The 27,476-nt window shown below is 38.0% G+C and overlaps 4 protein-coding genes across 4 annotated transcripts; all 4 read right to left on the reverse strand.

The window, feature by feature from the left end:
• Nucleotides 1-281: 281 nt before the first annotated feature.
• LOC103980711 (auxin response factor 6-like) lies at nt 282-4,256 on the reverse strand. Its single transcript, XM_065105431.1, has 12 exons — nt 4,092-4,256; nt 3,565-3,653; nt 3,411-3,506; nt 3,271-3,327; nt 3,036-3,185; nt 2,856-2,940; nt 2,070-2,160; nt 1,837-1,980; nt 1,582-1,704; nt 1,415-1,490; nt 1,192-1,339; nt 282-1,117 (listed from the first exon to the last, which is right to left on the reverse strand). The coding sequence occupies exons 1-12, from the start codon at nt 4,132-4,134 to the stop codon at nt 417-419; spliced, it is 1,803 nt and encodes a 600-aa protein (XP_064961503.1). The 5' UTR covers nt 4,135-4,256; the 3' UTR covers nt 282-416.
• Nucleotides 4,257-5,159: 903 nt separating this feature from the next.
• LOC103978834 (uncharacterized) lies at nt 5,160-11,532 on the reverse strand. The gene is made up of 7 exons (XM_009394783.3): nt 11,330-11,532; nt 10,463-10,888; nt 10,190-10,353; nt 9,993-10,073; nt 9,797-9,872; nt 9,634-9,717; nt 5,160-5,608 (listed from the first exon to the last, which is right to left on the reverse strand). The coding sequence occupies exons 2-7, from the start codon at nt 10,869-10,871 to the stop codon at nt 5,487-5,489; spliced, it is 936 nt and encodes a 311-aa protein (XP_009393058.1). The 5' UTR covers nt 10,872-10,888; nt 11,330-11,532; the 3' UTR covers nt 5,160-5,486.
• A 784-nt stretch (nt 11,533-12,316) lies between these two features.
• On the reverse strand, nt 12,317-19,690 carry LOC135610655 (cysteine--tRNA ligase, chloroplastic/mitochondrial-like). Its single transcript, XM_065105434.1, has 9 exons — nt 19,432-19,690; nt 17,967-18,030; nt 14,971-15,132; nt 14,069-14,245; nt 13,694-13,975; nt 13,482-13,607; nt 13,157-13,360; nt 12,841-12,945; nt 12,317-12,764 (listed from the first exon to the last, which is right to left on the reverse strand). The coding sequence occupies exons 1-9, from the start codon at nt 19,596-19,598 to the stop codon at nt 12,555-12,557; spliced, it is 1,497 nt and encodes a 498-aa protein (XP_064961506.1). The 5' UTR covers nt 19,599-19,690; the 3' UTR covers nt 12,317-12,554.
• Nucleotides 19,691-20,467: 777 nt separating this feature from the next.
• Nucleotides 20,468-26,936, reverse strand: LOC103978820 (ATP-dependent Clp protease proteolytic subunit-related protein 2, chloroplastic). The gene is made up of 9 exons (XM_009394759.3): nt 26,743-26,936; nt 26,576-26,619; nt 26,409-26,481; nt 24,362-24,482; nt 24,119-24,256; nt 22,518-22,634; nt 22,335-22,403; nt 21,511-21,606; nt 20,468-20,879 (listed from the first exon to the last, which is right to left on the reverse strand). Exons 1-9 carry the CDS (start codon nt 26,805-26,807, stop codon nt 20,739-20,741), a joined length of 864 nt encoding a protein of 287 aa, XP_009393034.2. The 5' UTR covers nt 26,808-26,936; the 3' UTR covers nt 20,468-20,738.
• Nucleotides 26,937-27,476: the final 540 nt, after the last annotated feature.

Below are 27,476 nucleotides of genomic sequence, written 5' to 3' on the forward strand. Positions count from 1 at the left end.
TTATATAAAATTATGTTTTTATCTTTTTTGCACTTAACAACACGTGTAATTTTTTTCGTCGAAGAAGTTAACGATGAAAGGATAATCGAGATTAAATATTTTACTTTCGCAAGTGTAGAAATCTCGATGCTACTTTTTAAAGTATAAGGACTGAGTATGGGTAATATATAATTACCTTTGATATTGTTAATGAAGAGCGTGAGCCATCTGTTATCGCTACAATGGAGAAAGCATCATAGATTAACATGATGACACAAATCAAAGGCATCACTCGTCGACGTACTACTGTCAATACAACTCTCCGGAGGGAACATTATCCTTTGTTTCATGTTCGATCTGACGTACTAAATATGGATTACGAAGATTGCCACCGGCATGCATACGATGGATCATATGCAAATCAATGGTTTGAGAATCTAAAAGAAGAATCTTTCGTTATTTCTGGTGATAAGTTCGCCGCCAACAGAGTCACGGTGGATGCAAACCTCAAGAGGCGGAAGAGACTCCAAGGAGGAGTGAAAGGAAGGGTGCAGCGAAAGGATATCCTCCGAGGTGAGATCGATAGGGTAGGTAAGAGAGTAGGCAGGAAGAGTGGCATCAGTTGAGTTGTGCAAGATGGTGTAGGTATCATAGGGTGATTGCAGTGGCGGAATACTAGGGCTGAAGTCAGCATATGCAACTGGAGGAGGAGGAGGAGGAAGAAGAAGAGACTGGACCGGAGGAGCCACTGCGGCGGTGGTGGCCGCCGACCGCTGTTGTGCTTGTTGATGCAGGATCTGCTCCAGATTCAGCTGAGCAATCTGAAGAAAGGCTGGTGGAGGTGGAGGTTGAGGTGGACCACCATGATCCAGACTCTGACCTAGCGGTGTTGGAGTCTGCTGCGGTTGCAGCGTTGCAGCTGATGCCTGCTTTGCGGCATCGGTAACCCTCTTCTCCAGGAGCCCAGATGCCGCCGCCATCGGCCACATCTCCGCTTGCAGCATCGGAGCATCGAACCTCGGCTGCATCCACGGTGCAGCAGCGCTGCTATGAGCATTCAGTGATAGAAACCCTAGGTTTCCACCGTTCTGGAAGCACATCAGCGGTGAAGCCAAATCCACGTTATCGTCATCTTCACCTAAACATTTGGAGCTCACAGGAAGATGAACACATCACACACAAAGCAAGTGATGACGAAGTAGATGATGTTACCATGGTGGCAGGGGACTGCAGTAGGCCACGAGTGCTTCATCCCCAAAGGAAAAGGAGATGGATACATCGGAAAGGTCGGCAGCGGCTCGATCTCCCATGGTGACACCCTGAACTGCCTCTCTCCAACTGCGTGCTCGTCCCAACTCACCTGCCTCCGTGCACAAGAAGTCACTGAGACAACAACACGCCCACGCAGAGAAGCACAGCTAAAGAGACTCGTTACCTTCACGGAGCGCCAGTGCGAGTTGGGCCAACGCACAGGGTCGAGATCACCGATCCCTATAATCTTTCCCATGTATCTACCACCAACAAAGAAGTGAGCAACCTTCATGAGTCGAAATCTTACATGATGTTGGACCCAAGAGTTTGAGGGAACGAGCTCGGACATACCGTCGAACACTTGACTCTGACGTCTCGAAGAGCATCCGGAAGCGCATGCCCACCAGCAAACGCGTGCGGAGGACTGCTTTGACGTACTTAGACAGTGGGATGACGAACTCAGATGGGCTCGCCCTGCAAGATTGCCATGAAACATCAGTCTCTCTCTCTCTCTCTCTCTCTCTCTCTCTCTCTCTCTCTCTCTCTCTCTCTCTCTCTCTCTTGAGGAATCGGAACGAACACTTTGAGTGAAGCCCCACATTTCACCTTGGGAAATAAGATAGGGTGAACGAGCTATTCGTGGCAACGGCATGAGCGGCGACGAGGCCTACGTGCACGGCGTCGGCGGAAGCAACTCGCTGCGGACTCTGAGCTCGCCGAACTCCCAGGAGCAACTCACTGTAGCCGTACCTGTTGAAAGAAAGCCAGTGAGATCGAAGAAGAAGAAGCCGAAGCCGAGTTGACAGTGGCAGACGAGTCGTAGGTGCAGTGATGTATACCAGATAAAGATCACAGAGTCTCCTGCGACCAGTCTCTTTGCGTTCACGAAGAGAGTCCATCCTATGGTGAGGAGATGCCTCTTTGGCTGGCCTGTATCAGGAGAAACACCATCCCCTCCTTACACGTACTTCAGCATGTAATATGAGTACATGTAAATTGATCCATGAAGGGAGATTATAATTCATATGAACCAAAAACATGACTTTGTTCAACCCACCTTATGAATGATCAAGAAACATTGAAACCCATCAGAAATGTAAGAACATCAATGCACAAATTTGTAAGTATATCTTGAGAAGGGATATGTTTCTAGAAAGATATTATGTATATTTGGTTTGAAAGTATGGTACATAAAAAAATCATGACGCATGAAAAATGGTGTATTTTCTATCAATGCAAGATCTAAAGAGCATCCATGAACAATAATCTTACCTCTTTGTCATCACACAATCTCAATCTTTCCTTTCTTATTTTTCTATCAAATTGGGTTGAGTTCTTCTCAATCTCTCCTTTTTTATTTTTCCACCAAAATGAGTTTGAGTTATAATAAAAAAAAGCTTTTCCTCCCAAGAAAACAAAAAAAGGACCACCAAACTCTTCTCTTTCTTTTGTCAAAGGGCAAGAGAGGTGGTGTTACTGTATCATTTCTCACATGAACATAAAGAAGATGACGCTTTAAGTTTAGTAGCAAAGCAATTCAATTCCTGTTTAACCAAGAACATAAGATTGTTCCGACTAGCCTCTGAGAGTTGGGATCAATGCCATGCTGCAGAAGGGAAATGTACCTCGAAAGGTGTGCCGAAACTTCCATTCATTGCCATGGAGGTCCTTGGCGATCAGCTCCTGCACAGGGGGGTCCCGTGAGAAATCCTGCAAGAAGAACAGCACAGGTAAAAGAGAATGAATGGAGCTGCTCATCCCATCCCCTCGAAACAAATGCTGAACATATTATATATTATATATACCAATGGAGGGAACACTTTCTCTGCGGCTCGACGGGGAATGGAGCAGCAACCGTGCGTGCTGGTGTCGCTTGCCGTCAATGTCTTGCGGAAGTAATTGGTCGGATGTTTGCTTCGCGTGCCCAGTTCAGTAGGCAGGTGAAGAATGTTTTGCTTCACATTACAAATCATGGAAACTTCTCCATCAAATGCACGTATATACAATGTTGGAATAGAGTGCAGAGATGGAGTTCATTACCGGACTTAGGGCTTGCAGTGTCATCTGGGCATATACTTCGTCCGTCTCTTCATCCGCCTGTGGATAGAGAGAACAAGCGTTCGTGTTCGCGGGTGTGCACATGATCGATCGATCACGAGATAAGTCTGGGACGAACTTACAAGCATGGTAACATTATGCAGCTGACACACCAGGTGAGGAGGCAAGCTCGGGAAGCTGGGGAGGGAACCGGTCACCCTGTTGGTTGATGCAGCCACCTGCGGAGACGACCTAAGTGGCAGCTCAAATGCTCAAAGCAAATGGATTAGAGCTTACCAGCTCGCTGTGGCCCTGCGGAAAGTACACCACCCGACTTCCAACAGGAGGCAACGACACCAGCGGTCCAGCGCAGGCATGCCACAACTCTGAATTCAGACGCAACGCTCATCACGAGAAGCAACATGAGAGAAATGGGAGATTGCAAATCGAGCCTTAATCATGTTCGTAAGGCATTGGGTCGTCAGGTAGACTCGAGATAAGTGAAGAATTTGCAGGAACGAATAATATAGTTTGGAGTATTGGCTGTTATCCTGACATCAACGAGCTGCAGGTTCCAACATAAGACAGGTGGAGATTCTTCTAAGATGCCTGCGCCGCAGAAGAATGGCTGGTGAGCCAAGACTCTGCGGCCGGTTCTTGCAACGAGCAAGCAAAGTTTCATGGATTTGGAAGGACAAGCAAAAGGAGAAGCTGGACAGAGGGGAACTCGAACACGGTTATGGAAAGTTGGAGATTAGAGAAGCGATGGGATGCGGTTTGAGTCGGAATAAATCGTTGAGCTGAACAGACTAAGAAAAGCTCACCTTCCTCCTGCAGACGGCCGAGACCGGACGATGAGAGCCTCATCCTTTTGTCTCCACAAGAGAGATTACAGCAATTGTGATTCTCGGAGTCGATTTCACGGAGATCATCACCGGACTCGGAAGCTACGGGAGCGAGCAGGGAGTTAAAACCGGCTTCGAGGGTGCACCGCCTGGCTCCCATTCGTCCCCCCCCCCCCCCCCCCGGAGAGTTAATGCACCCGCACCACCACCTTCTCTTCTTCTCTCTGCACAGGAAAAGCTACCTTCTATTTCACGTAGGATTCGCTGCAGTCTCACTGTGGGCAGGGAATGTCGCATACGTGTAAAGAGCAGTTCTTTTCTTACAACCCTTACCCGTTTCGGCGCCCTCACCTGAACGGGCAAGTAGGCGACTGCAGGGAAACAGGGGTCCCCCGGCGGGACCCATCCGTGACTAATTTCGGCAGGTGGAGACGGTAACGGGACCTGCCACATCGATTTTAGGGTTCTTGTCATTGTGGTGTGCCCATCAGTGCAGCAAACTCTTTTGTGAGATACTTATTGATGGCGGTTAGGTGCTGCTGCTTTGGATGGTTACTGGGAAGATGGGCTACAGAGAAGATCTAGCAACTGTAGTTTGCCCGGATTCCTGACTCCCACCCCGACGCTCTCGACTGGTCTGGCTGTGATACGAAAATAATAATAGCACGTAGTTGTCAGCATTCGTCAGAGAGGCAACGAAGCTTTTGACACAAACACATCACGCTCACTTGTACTCGAAGAAGCGATGTGAGCTTGCAAGCTCTTTAAAAGCGACGAGTACGTACCCGACTGTTTTGAGAACACGAGCAGCTTTGCCGTTTACACTTACGAGTCTGAGCTTTTAAATCAGGGAGTGAGGGAATTCTTAGGACCACAATGGATCGATCGGATCGGCTCGGCTCGAGATTGGTCCCCCGACGAGTAGAGCCACCGGTCACCGCATTAATGGAACGAGATGAAGAACCGCAAGATGCCTGCGGGCTGCAAATGGCAAGGACAAGTTGCAAGACACATCAAACATGCAGTAGAGACAGTGACAGGACCGCATGAGAAAACGCCAGCTATTTTGCTCCACAACTTAGATCTCAAGTCCAGGTTAAATTTTCTTGTCCCACAAGACCTGTTCACTTGGACACAAAGCTAGCAACCTAAACGAGGCAGTAGTAGAGTCTAAATTGTTCGTGAACCCAAAATATGCTGCACACCCATAGTAATAATATTTGTGACATGGAAATTGGTGGTCCAAAGCGATGGCCCTAGTGATGTCACATACAGAAATCATAGGGACTGGCTGCCCAACTTGTATTTAGTGCAAGGATGGCAAACTACCATGCTTGTTATGTACTTAAAGCTCTCGATGCCCTATCAAAGTTCTCATTTCATGGAGCCTCCGGCCTTAAAAGGGTTGGTGCGTGGCTGCGATCTCATCCTTCCCGACTCGTGTGGTTGCTGGGTTGATGGAAGCGCCCACCCTCTCGTTTCCTCTTGCCGGTTCCCTACATAATCAACAACATGGGGGGGTCAGGTCAGATGGCATTAAGTTAAAGGGGGCAGCGCAAACATGTCATGCAAGTCTAGACCACAGAAAAATATTATTAACTTGTTATCCTGTCATTAAAAAGCAAACCGACAGAAGAAGATTATATACAAGATATTGTTAATTTCCAAGGGTCACGTGTTACGAGTAGAATTTGCATTGATCCAAGGTCTCCAAATCAATACACGTGAATGCATGAGGCAACAAGAAAGGTGACCACTGTTGCAAAGCGAGGTGTAATATTTTCAAACATTGAAGGGGAAAAAGAGATCTATTTTGGCGTGCTGACGGCCAGACGAACAGTACCAACAGCAGTCACCATGCTAAAGCAGAGTTGCTTCTGCAGCAAAGAAAGGAGCAGCTACTGCATATGGTTGGCCAGACTGGTAGTGGCAGCTGCTAGAGATGCTACCAAGGAAAATGGTAGCAACTAGCATCCTGAACACTAAAGGGTAAAACAAAGTAGGAAAATTTAGTCAAACGTAACTTATTTGTCAACCAAGTTGCTATCCATTAATCATCCGCAAGCAATCTGTGACGGAATAGATCATGGATCGTTAATTATTACTCATGTACAGGATAGGATATTCTGGAGCTTCAAACAAGAACGGATGAATGGCTTGACACATATGGTCTACCAGGGGAATTTAGTTTTTAATGGTTCCTAAATACTGTTATCTCTGCAGGGACAAAGTGGCTTTGCCTTAGTGCAGCACAAGAGGCTTTGGCTCACATATACATTTCCCAAGCACCTGATTGGAAGCCTATAGAGATATTACCATACACACAACTATATTAGGCACAATGATGACGAAACAACAAATTTTATTACACAAACTATTGACTGTTAATTGCCTGTCACTTTCTCACCAAAACCAAAATTGTAAGGATACCATATGGGACAACCACGAATCAACCATCAGACATCAACTAAATACGACCTTCCAACACCAAGACTGTATAGACTCTTCCCTGCACCACATGCATGAAAGCAAAGGCCATCATAACCTAAACGAACTCGTTCCCATTTAAACTAAGTTCATCCTCAACACTATACAAGATAATTCTCAAAAACAGTGATTTAAAAAGCACTAAGCGCTAAAAGGCGCCAAAGTCCCACAACGCCTAAGGCACTAAGCACTCGCCTAGGCGCCTACCCAAGCGAAACGAGGCACTCCCCGAATATTATAATTAAAATAATATACAACTAAATAAAAATATGCTAAACATGTTTATGAAGACCTATATTAGAGTTAAACTACTTTGTACACTTGTTATTAATTCTAAAACCTAATATATAATTTCAAGACAATAAAGATTAAAGATTTAACAATCTATTGTTAACAGTATATTATTTATTGTTAACAATAGTTAAGAGAGAAGAAAAAACCGTTAAAAGTAGCAGAGGGTGAAAAAACCAAGAGGAAAGTGTCACTGATGGTTGACAGTGGGGAAGGAGAAGCCAGCTAGGGTTGATCGCTCGAGGTCGAGTGTGCGTGCGGGGGTGGCTTTTGCCAGTAAGAAAGGGGATCGCTCGAGGTCGAACCAGACTTAAAAAATGTGGTTCGGTTCAAGTATTTGAACCGGGCGCTCACCTGAGTCGCCCAACGCTTGGGTTCGAGCGAGCGCCCAGGTGACACCTCATTGAAGCGCGCCGCCTGGGTCACTATTGAGGCGCTTGGGCCTTGCCTCACCCGAGTGCCTAGGCAAGCGCCCGGGCGCCCATTTAAATCATTGCTCAAAAGGAAGTTTTTCATCCTAAAAACAAATTATAGAAGCTGTTATTAAGTGACTACATGCATTTCAAGAATCTACAACAAGAAGCTATAATATCCCAACTAACTATTTGAGACTGACTACATGTATATTACTTGCTTTGGAGCTTTATTTAGTGTAATTTCACTATTCAAACTAAAAGCAGGTCAAATCTTCACTCTCTAACCCTCCACCCGTAGTTCAAAATCGACCCACCTCATCTTAGATACCTATAATGTCTACTTTTGGGAATTTAATGTTCATTTTACTTTGTTTAAAATCTCTAACGTCCAACATTGACCTCTATGGATCAAGTTCAAAATTGATCTCGACTAAGTCACACAACATTACCTAAAAATAGTAGGCAGAATTTCACATGGTAATTCATTGACTGACGCACAGGGTACTAAAACCAGTGTCTGCCATACCGAATCGTACCACCCGGTATGAGCGGTACGTACCGGTCCGATAGACTAACGGTACGCGGACCGCCCGCTACCGGTCCGACTGTAGCATTGCACTGTAGTACTGTTGCAGTGCACTGTAACACTGCAACAGTACAGTTTACTGTTTCAGTGCACTGTTATAATAGTAATACAGTGCACTGATGCAACAGTACAACTGTTTTCAAACTCTTCTTTCTGTGACTTTCAACATCATTCAAAGAAGAAAGAAAGTTCTATATTTCACAAATAATAAAATAAGTCAAAAACAAATTTCAAACCATTTTACTGCAATCCAAACAATTTATACTTATCTACCACAGTATATTTCCATTTTTCCTAATGTAACCAAATAGAATCTTAGGAGTACTACCATTTAGAAAGAGGAAACTTGTAGCGAACTAAAATATTGATCTCTTCAACAAGTCTCATCAAGTTTCTGACAAATATTATAACTTTTGTTGGCTTCGATGAACAGTTGTCATACTACTAGAGAAAGGCATCCAACTACATAAAGATGCATGTCGAAGGCCTTTTAATATATTAAATCAATAGAAAGTACGAAAAATCAACATAAACAATTATGTCTCCATTACAAATAATTAGATATAAATCTAAACCATATTTTGTCTTCACTGCATCTGCTTTTCTTTTTGTTTTTTTGTTCTTCCTCTTCTTCCTACAACTGCTGTTCCCCCTTTACATCGGTTTATATCATTACTTTCCTGTATTTTTCTCAATTTTGACTACAACTAATGCTATAACTACTATTCTCCTTATCCACTTCTACTATTTCTTGATAATAAATGTTGCCTTGATCAAGATATTTTGTATTAGAAGTTAATTGAATATCAACTACATTTAAGATATCCCTCTTATATAAACAAAAGCTATGTAGCCAAAACCCTAGGAAGCCAAGGTACAAAGAGGCAATATATTGCGTGTAGCTCCCTCCAAGGCAGAGTCTAGGAATGGTCAACATATGCAACCTTACACCTATAAACAAAGACACTATTTTTGTGACTTCAGCCTAAGCTCACTAATCTATTGCATGTGTCTCCCTCCAACGGAGGTCTATATGATCAGTGTAGGCAACCTTAAAACTACAAGCAAAGACACTATATTTGTGACTTCAACCAAGGTATGCTAATTCAAGGAACCAAAGGGACACTGTCAAGTAACACCATATAATAGCGAATCGAACAACGCAAATGCTTGATTAAAAATCATACAAGAAACAGTTTGCATGCCTAGCTAGTTAGACACTTGGCAAAAAAAATTACATCACATACTTCTAGATATAAAGGAGCTAGTTAGATACTTGGCAAAAAATTTTACATCACATACTTCTAGATGTAAAGGAACTATTGGTTTTTCAGACTTCTTACATGGCAATCTCCAAAAATTTCGGGTTCTGATAACATGTATCATTGATACACAGAACACTTTGTATCAAATGCACAAGTTAAATATGTATGCAAACATAACTGAATAGCTATCAACTCAACAAAAATAACTTAAGAGGGCACTAGTTATTTGTCATGCAATCCGACATAGCACCCGATACATAACTCAGGAGGAAACTTTCACATAAAAGGTGAATATACTTGTCTCCCCACTTTATGCAGGCTATTAGCAAGGATACACCATGATTATTAACCATCTAGAGAAAAGCATTCCACAGTAATAGCTGGATATATATATAAATGCAGATGCAGAATTGAAGATAGTTCCGTTTCAAATTGTGTTAAATAAAGAAATAACAACAAACTAAGCTTGCCATTACCAGGCAAATCAAGCCCCGGGTTCCATCCAGGTAAGTGTTGTTTGGCCTTTCCTTTCCAAGTTTCCTCAAAAACAGGCATCTCATCTGATATTTAACCAATTGCAGTTAAAAGAAATAATTAAAAAAAAATCATCCTAAGTGGCAACTCGATGAAGTGACAAACCTTCATTCAGATTATGTAACATCTGCACTGTGTCTACTCTCCCATCAGAATTTAGTTTTCTTGTTACTGAGTGGCCCTACAAAGACAATGACCAGGATGACTAATATTAGCAAGGTACACGAAACATTCCACTGAAATGTAATTAAGAGTCTTAAAAGATTATTTAATGTGGACAAATGATCAAGTTAGTACATACTTTCTCACGGATCCCTCGAGAAACCCTGTGAGAAGCTCTACCAGTAGTAGTATCAGCCTCCTTGCTTTCCTCCATAATAACCTGTCACAGACAAATGGGGTGATAGCATTAAGACAAACATCAATCATTACTTACGTAATGTTCTAAACATTTTATTTTAAGAAAAGTGCATTAGTTCATCAATCCTGATTACTCACTCCGTCACCACCCATTCTCCTTGCAGTGGATGAAGTGTAATATGCTCCATTTGGACCGCCATAAGTGACTGTTGAGCTTTGGAAAGAAAAAGAACGACCTTGTGGTTGCATTGGATTAGACTGGTTATAATTGTTCCTATACTGCATGTACCTGCTCTTCTTTTCTGCAAAAATACAACCCAACTAAGAAATCCTGCATCACTTGACAACGATCAAGTTGTTCACAGTGCCAACTATAATGAAATACTGAAGCTAACAGATCAGCATCTACACCTTCAACTTCATCAGAATCCTGAACAAATGGCTCTTTGCTTGTCCTAGAATGTTTTCTTGGGTTCTCTTTCTGCTCCTTGTCAGCCTTTTCTCCTTCTCCTCCATCATCATCATCAGAGAGCTCCTGAATAATTGGACCCTTCGACTTATTGACAGGAGGAGCCTGCTCCAAAAACCCAGCATTGCTAGTCTCTCCGAAGAGGCTTCCTCGACCAGCAAACATGCTGGGACCAAGCATGCTCGGGCCCATCATGCTTCCAAATGGCTGCGTGAAGAAAGGATCATCGAAGGGGTCCCTCCCACCAAAAAAGCTCGAAACCAGACTCCCTGGTCTGCCAAAGCCACCAAACCCAGCAAATGGATCCCCAAATCCAAAGAAGTCATCCCTACCGCCTCTTCCCCTCTGCATCTTCTCTGAAAAAAACTCTGTACATGACAATCAAAGCTTAATCACGCATCGACAAGCAGTAAGAACCAATTACCGTTCAAGAAAAATCCTATGTCTTACACAAAAGCGAGAAAATAATAATCGCTGTAATTACAAAAAAAAAAAATGAAGCAAGGATTGTTTTAATTTTTTCCTGGAAGTATCCAATCAATCGATATTCTCCACATATAATTCACCAAACCCATTTCTCGCCAATCAAGCACGTCAACAGAGAACTAAACTGAATCCCCAAACCAAATCGAATTCTAGCCAGAAATAGAACAGCCAAGAAACCCTATGTAGCGGCACCCAATCGTAACAAAACTCTCCCCCTGTCCCAAATCGAGGATAAGATCATCGATCAACATATTCATCGGGATCCAAGAAATCGTCTGGAAACGTGCGCAGAAAAAGTAATTAAAAAAATCCAAGAAAATTACGGAACACGAGCGATCGAGCCGGGAAGCAGTGGACTCGGCGGCAGCCGAATCGATCAGAGGACCCGGATGCGCGAACTGGAGAATTGGGGGCGACGGACGACGAAGAGGCGAAGCCTTCTTCTAGGGTTCTTCTCGAGAGGAGCAGAAGACACAGGACGATGGATTCCCCAAAAGTCGCGCAATGGAAGCGCCGAGAGAATACCCCTTCACACGCATATATTTAATATAATGGGGAATGGAGTAGAAACATCGAGAGAGGACTCCTCGACGTCGTCATTTGGGTCGGTCGGCTGACCAAACCTAACCAAGTAAAACATGGTTTACATTGTACATTAATATTATTAATAATTATATATTATTAGTAATACTAATAATGATATTAATATTAATTAAATTAATATAAAATAATAATAATAATAATATTATTATTATTAGATTAGTTATATATGAAAATTGATATGTGGATATTCGCACATTGTTGCATTATAGTGTATGATACTGATTCATTAAATTCGAATAATTACTTAAATGACCAATAAATTTTACCATCGTTTTATCTTACTAAGTATGCCTTCAATTTATCTTATTAACATCAACAATTAGTTAATATGATAATAGAAATTAATAATATACTAAATTATTACATCATAATATGTGACCATGTTAATCATACTATTATATGCTAATACAACAAATGCTTTCTACTTCAAATGCTCTTTAAGATGAACAAGCTACCTATATCTGTTTATGAGCATGAAAGCTACAAGAGAAGGTAGGTGAGCATATGAAGTGATGCATCACTTTGGACCAACTTGGCTCTCAACTCTTCAATATGCAAAAACAATGCAGGGAGAAACTTGTGACTATGTTCTATGAGCACTGGGCAAAACATATCAGAAACATTAATGTAGATGTCAATTGCAATGTTGTTGACAAGAAAAATTATAAGGAAAGCAACACATTGAGGAAGGTTTATCACATCAAATCTCATGATTAAATTCAAGCTCGATATCAACTAGTTAATGTCATAAATGGAGTATGACAGCTAAATGAGGAAAGTCTTGTCCTCTTGTCCGATACTTTCGAAATTAAGATACAAGCAATCTATCGAATATATATTACTTTTACATGTCACAATAATATGCAAGTTTCTTTATCAAAATCTCACCACCCATAAATTAGGTGGTAGACAATCGGCGGTGTTAGAATCGGTGACTTCTGTAATCTACTCAGGGGGCTCGCGTGGTCTCCAAACAGTCCCCTTTGGTTCATCCATTAGAGCAATGCCCTTGTCATAAAGCTCTTTTCTGATCTTGTCTGATTTCTCATACTCCTTATTTTTCCTTGCCAAGTTCCTATCTTCGATCAGCTGCAGGACTTGCTCCTCGATTAACCCTGCCCTCGATAACGCTTTATCCTTCAGTTGCTGCAAAACCTATCAAGGCAAACAAAGAATGTTTTTGAATCTGTGAATAACTCTTCAAATCAACGGTTCAAAAAACTTGGGTTACCTCGGCGCAAGAACTACTCAAGAGGCCCAAAATGCTAAGAACATCCTTAACTTCCTTCTCCAATGCAAAAAGAGTAAGAATAAGTGGCTTTTGTTGCTTCTTTCCCTATAAAAATAAATGCAAATTAAACTACATAGAAAAAACTCAGTATGATTAACTCAAACACGGTTATGAAGCAAGAAAACATTTACGATGAACAAAAATGTTCACCCTGAGGACGGCACATTCTTACTGTGTTATTTTCTACGAGGTAAATAAGGTAATGCAAGAATTCATTATTTCTGAATTCAGATGGGGAAAGAAATATTATGAATACCTTGAACTTCTTTAAGTTGCTATTTATCGCCTTAAATGGCTCCATAAGATCATCTAATATAACAGCAGTGTGGAGATCATCCGACATAGATGCTAAAAAATCCGAGTGGAATTTGTCAATTAATTCCTTGATATCAGCTGGGACTTGGCCCTGGATATTTTCTTGACGAAATGGAGAAAGAGCCTGTTCGCAGTCATAGAGTGTCTACACATTTCAAACAAATCCATGAGATTAGTGGAAGTGGCCTTTAGAAACCATATAGAAAGCATAATCATAATATATAACAAAGAAAGCCATCACAGATGTACAAGTCACAAGTAAACACCTGATATATGTAGAAGACGCGATCAGATGCAGTTTCAAGCTGCCTGTCAGAATAATTGACATCGGAACGGTAATGTGTACGCATCAAGAAAAACCTCAAAGCCAATGGATGATACCTCGCAATAATCTATAGCAAAAGTTTGATTATAAGATAATAGAAAATTAAGGTACAACAAAAAGAAATAAAATAAACAGGACATCATTGACCATTACATCTCTGATCGTGAAGAAATTGTCATCAGACTTTGACATTTTCTGATTGTCCTTGTTCACAAAGCCATTGTGCATCCAATAGCTTACTTTGTGCTCTGGGCATGCAGCTCGGCTCTGAGCAAGCTCATTTTCATGATGAGGAAAAATCAAATCTTTTCCTCCACCATGAATATCGAAAGCATCACCTAAATATTGGGCACTCATAGCACTGCATTCAATATGCCAACCTGGTCTTCCAGGGCCCCAAGGACTCTCCCAGCTTGGTTCACCAGGCTTAGCAGCCTGAAAATTAGACAATAATTGGAGCATGGATGAATGAGCAAAGGCCAGGTCTAGAAAGACAGTGAGGAAAAGTTAGATAACGCATGACCTCACCTTCCATAATGCAAAATCACCTGGATTTCGCTTTCTCAAGTCAACAGAAACTCTTCCACCTCCACCAGCACGATTATCATCTAACTTTCGTCCAGACAATTGGCAATAATCAGGAAAGTTATCAATGGAAAAGTAAACATCTCCTTCTATGGTATAGCCATAGCCATTCTCAATGATCTGCCATAAAAAAAATAAATAACTGTTAAGTTTTTTATCAAATTAAAATTAGGATGTTATCAAATGATGTCCTTGAGTGTCTAAATTCAATATCTGAGATTACATAAGGGAGAGAACAAAAACAAGGTATCATACATGATTATTGTACCCAAAAGTTTACTTCATTTGTCTAACTATGACATCTGCTCAGACAATATGAAACAATTACATTATATAACGCCTGTATTTGTTCAGTATTTTGCTTTGATATTTTAAAGAATGGGTATGAGCTCACGCTTCAAACATAGGCCACAAGTATATCTGCATACTTCTGCAAGTCTTTAACATCACTCTTCAGATAGTATAAGATTCCTTCTCTCATGGCTTATGAATAGAAAAACTATAAGATCCATAACTATTTTTTTTTTTAAAGTCCTGAATAAAGGTGGACTATATTTCAGTGCATTGAAACATGCTAGGGGTGCCACAAAATCTATAGAATAGAGGCTATTATAGAATAGAGGTCATTGGGCACCTAAGTCTTTTATGTGGAATCTTTTAAATGCTAGCATCTTTTATGTGGAATCCTCCAATGGTGCCAACAATAAAGAACTAAAAACTATAATTCACAAATGACATAACAAGATCAACTGCAAGACAGATTTATCAACTACAAGACAAAAGACAAACTTATCTCTTAATTTCAAATTGAGTCGAGCATATATTTACAGTACTACATCAAATACCTTAGTTATCATATCCTTTATCTGCTCTATATGATCAGAAACACGTGGTTCAAGTGTTGGAGGCAGGCACTGAAGCTCAGCTACATCTTGCAAAAATGCTTCAGAGAACCGACGACTCAAACTTAAAGGATCTTCCCCTGATTCATTTGCTCTTTTAATTATCTGCAAAGTGGATAGAATTATCACATAACTGACATGTTACTTTCTATGTAGAAATCAATGGCAGAGGCAGCAGAATAAAAAAATCTTGGCCAATTGGATTGTATGTACAATAATATCAAGTGCCAATGAAACATGAAATATAGTTTATTACAATATTTTCTCTGCAGTATCCTTGCTATAATTTACACAAATCATGAAAGATGAACAACTTGAGAAATAAAATCTAGATTGATAAAAAGAAACTTAAGTAAGTGACTAACGTTTTATTTCTATTTAGGTTCTTATTAAGCTCTATTTTGATGTCTGACCCTCCTCAAGCCCAGCATTGGTGGGAGCCCTGTGCAAAGGGTCATCCTTTTTCTATTTGGGGTACCCAACACAATTCAAGAGATATGCAAAGTAGCAAGATCAAACATTCTGGGTGAGAAATCAACTAGATTATTCTGATTATAGAAACTTTTGACAAAATAATAACCATTCAAGTGCTAATTACAAGTCATCTATAAAGTGAAACTCTATTCACCAATTAACTTGAGTTGAAGCATCAAGTGCTGTAATTATAGGCAAGTATAATCTAACAAAAATATTCATGGCCTCAAATGTGTGTTTCCTGGATCACTGATGGTAGCAACCCACCAGCACACAAGAATGGAAAGTGAAAGCATTTAAAAGGACTAAAAATTACAGTGTTCATCACTTTGTGTAGCAACATGGAAATTAAAAATGTTATAAATCTGGTTTCCTTTAAATAGTTACAGTTCTTGCAATTTTGCATAAGCTAGAAATGGACTTCTATTGAATGTAGATAGTTTAGCAAAAAAAAAATTGAAGAAAACAATAAAATAATTGCAAGCTTAGGCACTAGATCAGTAAAAAAATGAAAAAAGATTAAATTATTATGATTTTTCTTCAAAGAGTAATCTACAGTATGGATTTACAATTGTTAGGCTGCATGATGTGCAGTATCGTTCTAACAACATTTTGATAAGATATTTGTGATGCGTTTCAATGTAAACCCTCACAAAGTCCTGACAAAATTGCATAACTTCTCAAAGTTTAGAGATTTGCAAAATATAAAATTCATTTACAGTAACTATGTAATTAGAGGAAATAAGAAGAGAAAAATCATTTCTAGATTGCATATTTATTAACTTAATCTCATGTCAGATGTGAAGAATGATCATAGATGTGATATGCTATGGACACAACATGGCAAATCTTATAAGTTTAGGGCACAACACAACACGGACTATACACTGTACATTTTCATATGTTATTTTAATTTAATTCTTGGTATAACATAAACAATCTATGATTATCATATGTACAACTTCTAGAAGACATAAAAATCATACATACAACTAGCAATTGCTCACAGAAATACTTTCAATATGTAACACTAATAAATAAAACAAAATCCAAATGGCATACATATTTGTTGATATTCAACATGGCTAGAAGCCTTATAAAAAACAATTTAAGTGCTCTAGAAGCCTTATAATTTAATACTTTGTATGACATAAACAATCTATGATTATCATATATACAACTTCTAGAAGACATATTAACCATACATACAACTACCAATTGCTCACAAAAAGTACTTTCAATATGTAACACTAACAAATATATCAAAAGCCAAATGGCATACAAATTTGTTGATATTCAAACATGTCTAGAAGCCTTATAAAAGAACAATTTTAAGTGTTATACACATACTTAATACAATAAGCGCTAATGGTACAAGACTTCTAAATGTTGTGAACTACAAACAAGCATCAAGAAGTGTTCCAACATGCATCAAGAAGTGTTTGACAAGTCTTGGTGTCTAACACGGGTGTCAAGCATTCTAGAGTGCTTATGCTCATAGTAAGTCCTTTTTCCCTTTGGAGCTCCAAAACTCAGTTTGGCTAAAGATACACCCTAAATTACCAAACATTTAATTTACGAGTTTTGGATAAAACCCTAGAAAAACTGACGATATATCAGTCACTATTTTTACAGATCTTCCACTTCTGTCACTATTTTTAAACTAGTAAGACCATACATCAGTGAAGAAATCATCTGCCATTTGGATCATCCTTGCCACCATTATATTAAAGAACTGACCATCAATCACTGAAAGGATTAAACTCTTAGACTTTGACCAAAACTCTTCTGACAAGCTTCTATTTTCATACTCTCACAGACTGCAGATTCCCATGATAGAAAATTCACTGTCAAGTATTTTAATTGATTAAAATCATTGGACAGTCAGCAAATTAGCTGAATGCAATTTGCATGTGAGCTACTCAATGGTCCATGATTTACCACCAAGTTGAAAGGGTGCAAAGACCACTGACCTAAAATATCTATCGAGGCAAGAAGTTAGGCTCCCAGAGGGCATACATGGCTGTACAGTAGTCAAATAATTATCGCATAATTTTATACTATGACATTCTTAAGAAAGTCAACCCCAATCTGAAATGCTTTATAAAGCAAATTTTAACTGAAGGAGAAGCATTAATGTTGTAGAAATTTCTACACGCCAACAACTAAAAGAAATGTCATCCACCAAGTCAATGATCAGTATTTGTATCCCATGAATGCAAAATCTATGATAAACTATATGACCAAAGCTTCTTTTAAGTGGCAATTTTATCTTTCTCATCACAGAAACATAAAATAAAAAAACTGAACAGAAACCTCTGTTTGAAAACAATGAAACAGGTAATATGATTAAAAAAAAACTCTCTTTAAGTAAAAATTAGACATACTATAGAGACCCATCATCTGCTACATCTCAAGAATGTAATTATCCGCCATCAACTATTCAATGTGAAAAAGCATCTAACCTTATCATCAATGTCGGTGAAGTTCCGCACGTATTTAACTTCATAACCCAAGTGTTTCAAGTACCTGCTAATTGACAAACTGATACATAAGTTTTGACAATATATTTTCATTGCATTAGATCTGCATAAAATTCATGGAAATATACTTGCAAAAGTGAAATATACAGTCAAGAAACAAAACACCTACGTTACATGCATCATAATTTACACAACATGAAAGCAGTCAAATTTTGTACATAGCATAGACACATGTTAGTAACTTATGAATCTAACATTTTTCACCAGATTCTAGCTCACACAAATTTGCCGATATATGCTCAAAAGGTGTCTCGAACATCTCAGAATCTTCATGGTTAACTGGTTAGCCAATGGTACTTCCAAAATGTATGGATGGCTTGGACTGACCATCACCAAGAACAACATGATTGATAGCTAGATCATGTAACTAGCACCACCAACAGAAATTTCTGGAACACTCAAAAGTTAAGCCAGTTATCGACAACTTAAAACAATCTGAATGGTTTTAAGTTTTCTGGTTCATGGATCAACCACCAAGGATTTTCTTTGCACGACAGTTGCGTGTGTAACTTAGTAAATGGTAAGCACATGCAGTCAGAATAGATAGTGCAGCCACTGCCAAAATAGAGATATTCAGGGAAGATAAGAAAACAAGATATACAAAATAGAGATATCAATGCCTGTCAATTCTTCAACCAATTTATCATCTTCAGTCTCTCCTCCAACAATTCAAGAAACTAACTACTTCTCTACACTTTTTCATTCTCCACAATAAGACAAACCGAACTAATCCAGTATAAGAAATTAACTAAAGGACTGAACCATCCCAAGAAATCAAGCAGAGTGGGTCAGTGGCCATCGGTTTTAACTGGTTTAGCAATTCTCAAACCAACGGTCGCGCTTCCAGGCCTCATTATTGAAGGATAAAGGTAAGACTTGATGTGACAAAAAATGGTTGGAAGATCATCAGACAGATTATCCTTTTTTGTTCTGTGTTTTTCATTGTTTTCTTTCCTCTTTTGTTGATTTCTTGTTTCTGTGGCACACTGTCGCTTGCTATCAAACTTGACAATAATGTTTTACAAACCAAGCCAACTCATTAAATAAGGTCAAACCAGCCTTCTCATACAAAAAAGACATGTCCAATCAAGGAATATATCTAAAGGACTGAGCTGACCTAAAATTCAACGCAAATGGACTGTGATCATCAGGTTTAAATGGTTTCACATATAATCATCCGAGCCTTTTGACCCAGTGATTTACTTCGATACCTTCAACTAAACCACATTAACGGCGAAGCATCATGTCGCCCACATATTCCCCAAACGCATAAAAAAGAAGACAAAATCATATGCATCCCAAGACAGAAAATTTACGAACAAATCGCAGATTTGAAGCGGAAAACAAAATCAAGTAGCGAAGGACGAAAAAAGGGAATGAGGCAGACCTATAGAGTACGTCGAAAGCGACGTAAGCACGGGCGTGGCCGATGTGGCTGAAATCGTAGGGCGTGACGCCGCAGACGTACATGGAGACCTGGCCTTCCACGCGAGTCTTGAACACCTCCTTCTGCTTCGACATCGAATTGAACAGCACCAGCTCCGGATTCCCCATCCTTCGCCCCCCTTTCGATGTCTCTTTCCCCTCTTCCCAAGGACGTAAAAACCCTAATTCTCAGACGACGGCGACGGCGACACGGCGACAACAGCGTGTGCGTTCCTTATATTTCTTTTTGGGATTTCCCTATAAAATATTCAGATGTTTTTCAAAAGATACTTCCTCTTTTATTTTTTTTTATTTTTTTATTTCTTTTATTTTTATCCCCAATTTAATATATTTAAAATATCCCTTAACAGTTTTTCTGGTAAAATCTACTCATTTTTTTTGTTAATTTTTAATTGGTATAATATTTATTTAATTAATAAATAATATTTATAATATTTTATTTATGTATTGAAAATGATAAAACATTATTGAAAAACACTGTGAGTGATATTATTGTATGTTTCTAGTTATCATTATTTATAGATCATTATAACTTAATATATTTTAAGTTTATAATCAGCTTGATTGAGATTAAAATTTGTTTAGTTCACTTATAGTATTTTTAAGTAGACTTTACAATGTTCTTATTGTGACGGTCAGAACATTATTATACTAGGTCAAGAACACCATAATCGACCATAACACTATAACAAAAGAAAAAATTTTGAAGGTATAATTTAGATATTTTAATAGTTAAGGAATACTATTTGGAAAAAAGCAAAATGAGAGATACAGATTAGAAATATCCAAAATGAGGATATTTTTTAGCAAAATCACCCTTTCTTTTTTTTTTTCTTTGTACAAAAACCCTCCATTCTATTTTTTTTTTTTATATCGAGCGTTCATCGCAACAAAAACACTATAAAGTTTATTTGAGATCACTGTAAATGATTTGAATAGACTCTTATTCTCAACTAAACTAATTATAAATCTAAAAATATGATAATATAATAATCTATAAGTAATATAATATCACTTACAGTATTTTTTCAATAACGTTTATAGTATTGGATCTTTTGCGGAAATAGTTATTAGGTACAATTAAACTGAAACTAAGAACACTAAACAATTTCCACACAGTCTGGTAAAGTAACTCAGAATTATTTGGTGCAGCTAATGGAACTAATAATCGATCTTTCGGATCCAACCTTTCCCAGAAGTTTTTGCATGTCCATGTGAACGAGCAATCGGCAGCAGCAGGCACTTAGCCTAGGCCTGACCCTGCTGTGCTGTTTCTTTACGAGGGGCATCGGCCTTGATACGTGCTGGTCTGAGGATTCGGTCGATGAGTCCATACTCCAGAGCTTCTTGGGCATTGAAGCGCTTCACATAACTCAGATCCTTGTTAATCTGCAGAAGCCAAATACTATGTCAATCAAAGACAAGTAGAAAAGAAAAACCAGATAACAGACATTCCCACATGAGATTTCTATCTCTGTTCCACAAAGCTAATAAAGAAATTTCCTAACGGAAATAAATTGCAGCCAATTACTTTCATGTGTGCTTCTAGATGACTGAATTACCATGAAATTAACGGTAATCCAATGCATATCTTCATGCTTTTGACCAAATCATGCATCAAGCCTCAGAAATGGTCACCAATTGTTAATGTGTTAACCTGTACTGGATCCAACCATTTGTTTATGGGTCAGTCACTTTTCAGTCAACGAATTAACAAGTCTGATCAGGTGGGGTTTATAACAGACTTCTTTTGTTAAAAGATCAACTAGAACTGATGTGACATGGCCCAGAAACAATCTAATCTTAGAAGGTCAAATTCGACCAAAACCAGTTACATGCGTTCACTCTCTTGAAAGTGGAAATCAATCTGATCTGAAACAACCCCACCTACTTTTGAGTATTCAAGTCCAACAATTGCGCACCACAAAGCTCAATACATATCAAGTTCAATACGTTTGATAATAATATATTACATGCATCCTAAAAAGATTCACTGTAAAATTCAAAAGGGAACACGTACCTTTTCAACAGGTTGCCCTGTCTTTTTAGCCAATTCTCCGAATAGGTAATCCCTAATTCGAAGGAGTTCATTTGCTTCATTACGAATATCATCAGCCTGCAAAACAAATAATTTTATTATTTATGGTTTTAATTCTGGAGTTGAAAGAATGGAGCTACAGAGCAGAGATCAATTGTCTTTTGCCACATGACATCAATTCTTCTTTAAGATTTCAATCCAATAGAAAAAGCAGGCAATGCTGACAATAGTATGGATTTAAAACTTAGCACTTTACTAATAGGGAGTTACATCAGCAAATTAACATGCATGATTTGATATTCAAAGACCAGATTGACTTGGTGCAATCAGCAACTAGGAGTATATAATAAACAAGCAACTCGAAAGAATTAGGTGTATTGTCTGTAGATGCAGAACAATTCAAAATCTAAAGATGATTTTCTTGAATCCTGGTATTTCAGATAAAAGAGTCAAATACCAATCAGATCGACGTATATTGACCGGTATTTACTGGTCCTACCAAGGACCAATTCTGGACAATATAGGTCAGTGTGTATAAGTTTGTTTGATAGTTGTTAATGCTGATGTATTTTTGTTGTAAAATTTAATTGTTTCTCGTATTGGAGTCAGCAGATTTCTTTGATTACTGATGTAGATTAAAAGTAAAATGCTTATATCATTTCTTTTCTTGCTTAAGCTTAAGGCACTGAGTTATTTGTAGAAATAAAATGATTATTAAATTACCAAAAAAAAATTATGATGTAAAACCTTGTTGGTTAAACATAAAAAATTGTGCTCCATTAAAAGTTGTTAAAAGGAATAAAGACCTGGCCACGAGCTGCTCCGGCAGGTGGTTGAAGGGTAACACGACAAAGAGGCATACCAACACGGCTACCCTACATAACAACAAAGAAATTGACAATATACAAATAGAAGTAGACAAAAAACAACCGTGATGACAGCACAATAGCATCATTTACTCATAGATGAACCAAGAAAAACAGCCAAACCTTCTCTCCAGCCGCAAGAAGAAACCCTGCCATGTTATATGCATGGCCTATACAGTGTGTCGCAACTGGACTTTTTAAGCTTTGCATAGTGTCATATATAGCCATGCTTGGAGTAAGCTGCAAAACAAGCTAGTCATTAAGCAAGTAAGAATGAAGTGAAGATGACAACAGTTACATATGCAATTGTGACTAGTTATCTCCGATAGACTTGCCAAGGCTGCCACACCAATGTCGGCATGAGCAACATGCACTGGGCTAGGTTCTTTTCTGTTTCAAGCAGTGATATGTTGCTAAGATATATCAGAAGATTGTAGGCTATAATAAAACATGAGAAAGTTTAAACTTTGACGAATAGAAGAGACTCCAAAAATCCTTATTGCACAAGAATCTTCTATACAGCAGACAAGATTTACTGTTAGTTATCTATAAATATGATATTAATGAAGTTATATTAGTCACGAAACAAGCAAAGAAGCAAAAGACTGACAATCTATTACCAACCATTTAAAAAAAAAAGTAATGGTAGTAAAACAATCTCTTGTCAGATGTTTCCCAGTTAGCCCTTTTCCTGGTTCAAAAACTTCAAATACTAATAACATCAAAGAAAATTTAAAAAGAAGAAACATATCAAACTTAAGATTTGAAGTCATATTAGTGATAGTATGTTAATAGGTATTTAAGTTTACACTCTCTCATAGAATCCTTGCTGACTAGAAATTTGTTCCAATTAAATATCCCTTGATGTCTTAAATACGAAACACCAAAACCAAGGAGGACGTATTCAAACCTCTAAGATAAGACAAATGTGTCCAATGCATTGACAAAAAAATGATGCAAGCACAATATATGAGTTTGATGTGAATTACAATGATGAGTCAAACATCTACCATAAGCTTGGAATTGAAAGATTAAGATAGGACTTTTTCTAAAATAAACTGATAATTAAAATATTTTTACAAGTAAATACAAACATCTTAAATAGAAATTACATTCATCCACCAACAAGACTATGTCACATTAAAACATTATATATATATATATATATATATATATATATATATATATATATATATATATATATATATATATATGTATGTGTATGTATATGTATATATATGTATATATATGTATATATATGTATGTATATGTATATATATGTATATATATGTATGTATATGTATGTATATGTATATATATGTATGTATATGTATATATATGTATATATATGTATGTATATATATATATGTATATATATATATGTATATATATGTATATATATATATATATATATATATATATTCAAACATGTCTGTTACAAAGTCAATATGTAAGGTATATAATTCTTGATGCCAAACTACACTGTTTCCAATGGCTCAAGTGACCTTGGATCTAAATACCACAAAATCCTACTTCTCTTAGCCTTGAAATAGAGAGTACATCCTTGTTCAAATTAAAGATATGCAAATTTATATGCGTGAGATTTGTATATGTAAAAAGTAATTCAATTGAACATTACAATTTTAAATAAATTAACTAGAGAGCTTTGATTTGGGTAAGGTGCATAGTCAAAAAAGGAAACAAAGAATCTATTAAGTACTCACATCTCCACCTGGGCCATTAATGTAGAGGTACATCTTTTTGGAAGACTCGATGCTGTCAAGATATAACATCGTTGCCAAGACTTGGTTGCAGAATTCTTCATCTATATGTTCCCCAATAAAGATAACACGTTCTCGGTACTACAATTTAATAAATTAGATTGAATTCATAGTAATACAATAATGGAACTCATTGGAAGACAAGTACATTGAATATATGAATCAAGATAGACTTGTTCTTCTTACTAGAGCATTCCACAGATCAACCCATTGCCAAGTTCCTTCACCTGGAGTTCTGTATGGCACTCTTGGAGTACCAATGGGCATCATAAATATGCGTCCTTGTGAACCACTTTTTGTACGATGCCTAAAGTACATCAGAAAGATACAATAAAGAAAATTGACATGTGAATAACATGATTAAAAAAGAGCTTAAAGTTAAATACATAGCAAAAAACCAAGTAAATAAGTTTTTTTAGTTATATTAGAATGCAATCAGGGAGCTAGTTATATTAGTTTTGTGATCATCAGTCATCAAAACTAAACAAAATATAACATGTTCCTTCTGAAGCATCAACTAGATTCACTTTAGAGATCATTGCGATTCAATTGGATATACTAAATATAGGAAATACATCAAAACTTAACAAAGCTCTAGGCAAGAAAGCTTCCTTGTTTTTAATTTGCAAATCTTTACCACATTCGTCTCTTCAAAATTCATCGATATGCAAATGCTAAACTTAGTTAAGTCATATAAAGATTTGTAAACTATTTGTATCAGAAAAGTTTATTTATAAGATACACAAAAAACTTTAACAACAACAATCATAACAAGAAGCCACCATGTCGCAATTATTCAGGGCCACCTATATGGAATTTTTCCCACCACTAAGCAATATCTAATAAGAAAATTTTCATTACATGATTCGATAACAAAATGTAGGTTCTGACTTGGGAAATACCTCTCTGCACTGACATATTCATTTTAATCCACATACATACATCAATTTAACAAGTTTATTAAAAAGAGTGGTCTAGGACTAGGTTATCGCGAATACATGATCTAGGGAAGGTCAACGTGTACAAATTTATCCCTACAAGTAGAGGGTTTCATTTTTTGAAACTCAAGCTCAGTCACACAGGTTAAAAGAGCAAACCTAGTGTTGTGCCAAGGTTCGCCCTCTTGGAAGTAAGTTTTTCAATGATCATTACACAATATTCTATGGACTTAAAAGGGATGTCTATGATCCCAGCTACAGTTAATGCACTGCTTTTGATCCTTCTTGTTGCCCAAAAATTTCCATCAAAACTGCATAGGATTATGTTATAGCTATGAGTTTTATATTGTGAAGATCAAGAGTGTATTAGAACATAGATCCTAAGAATCATTCATTTGATAAAATTATCAAAGGAATCATGAATCATAAAGGATGCCCAACTTGAATGAGTTAAAAGTACATAATATTTCAAAACCATTCATTACTGTTCAGGACAAACAAAGCTTATGTGAGCCACTTTAAAGAGGGACAATTGTAGCTGAGAATCAACCAATCCATAATCAAGCCATTTCAAGTTCTTTTTTGTTTTCTATCTTAAATCTCGCAACTTGGTCTTTTCATAGAAGGTTCTTATGTTACCCTTCTCTCAATGCTAATCCACCATTAAGAGTCGAGGTTATCAGACAGCAAGAAGTGGTGAAGACAGGCTGATGACTGTTCTGCCCCCACTTCACTACCAATCCAATGAACTCTCCATCAGTCCGTCACTCGGCAGGTCAGCTGTCGATACTGCCACTAAATTACTTCATCGAGAGAGGACTGCACGCTCCTTTTTTTTCCATAACAAATAAAGTGAAATGACCACAGATATGATGTTAGCAGCATTCTTGTTGGTGCCAACCTAACATTGCGAAGCAGTCAGAAGAAGAAAAAGAGCCACAAGTTGAATAACTATTAGTCAATTAATTTACTTAACATTGCTGAAGAACATTTTTATTAAAGAAAAAATTAGTAGCAAGGTAAGTGAAATTTGTCTCGAATGAAATCAATATACATCATTACTTTTTAGTCTAATTTTAATACTAAATTTTACTCCCAAAGTTAGCATAATGATCTGGAAAGACAAATTGGAATATATGGCAATAAAACAACAATACTAGTGCATAGTTGCTACACAAGTTTATATTAAACATCATGAATGGTGCTGAAAAAATAATAATCACGATCATAAGGACAGACTTTAAAATCTCTAAGAACAAGAAAAGAATCCGATGCGACTAATGAGCAACGATTACCTCAAAAAGAGGCTTTGATGAACCCTACAGTGAAATCCAGCGCTGACATTAGGCGGCCCATACCCAAAAGCACCTGCTCCATCGAATCGAAACCAATGAAAAAGACCAACAGACACAATTCTCCACCCAACCATCATTCTAACCCTAACGATTGGGAGAATACGTACCAGATGACTGCGACTTGAGCCCGACAAAGCTCTTGCTAGTTAAGCTGCCATGAATAACAATAACAAGGGGCAAAAAAGAAACCGATTAACAGCAGAGATGAATCAAGACAGACAAATCGAGCACGAGTACGACGACCCAAACGTGAGGTATTGGGAGGGGGTTTCACCTGAGGGAAGGTTTCGGATCGAGGGCTAGAGGGCGTAGGCTGGTGGATTGCAGGGAGACCGCCATCGATGGTGTTGCTCCGCTCCCTCGGTTGTGGACGAGGGTTTGGAAGCGGTTTGGGAGTGGCCAAGCGGCGGACGAAGCATGGATAGAGGGAAAGCTCAACCGGAGTAACTTGGCGTGGAGGTCGGATCCTCTCCAAGTCGCATGGATGCAGTTCCCTTCCAATTCCGCATTCTCCTTCCTTCATCCCGTTTGTCCTCACATCACGACCGTCGACCACACTACGATGCCCTGTTATGGAAATGGACGGATGAGATTGAAGAAAAAGAAAGATCGACGATCGATATGCAAAACTGAAAGGGAAATTGGGAATTAGAACTTTTTTTCTGCAATGTTTCAAAAACTCCAAAGAATAAAAAATATTTATTATTTTTCAACCGCTAAAAATATAAATTTATTTTTATGATTTATTCACTGAATTTTTTTTCCATGTTAATTAGTTTTCTTTATAGCATATTTCACCATTATTAAGAAAGATAATGAACATTAGTTCTCAGCAAAATATGTACTTGCATACCATCTTTTATTAGAATTGTGTTTATCAAGTTTTTTTTTTTGGTCCAAATTGATGAGGATGTCTGTGTAATTGAGTTGTTAGGATTGTGATTAACATGTAATGAGGAAATGATTAACAAATGTGTAAAAATAAGTCATATGGATATCAATAAATAA

Source organism: Musa acuminata, chromosome BXJ2-4, assembly GCF_036884655.1.
Source record: "Musa acuminata AAA Group cultivar baxijiao chromosome BXJ2-4, Cavendish_Baxijiao_AAA, whole genome shotgun sequence".
NCBI classification, from domain to species: Eukaryota; Viridiplantae; Streptophyta; class Magnoliopsida; order Zingiberales; family Musaceae; genus Musa; species Musa acuminata.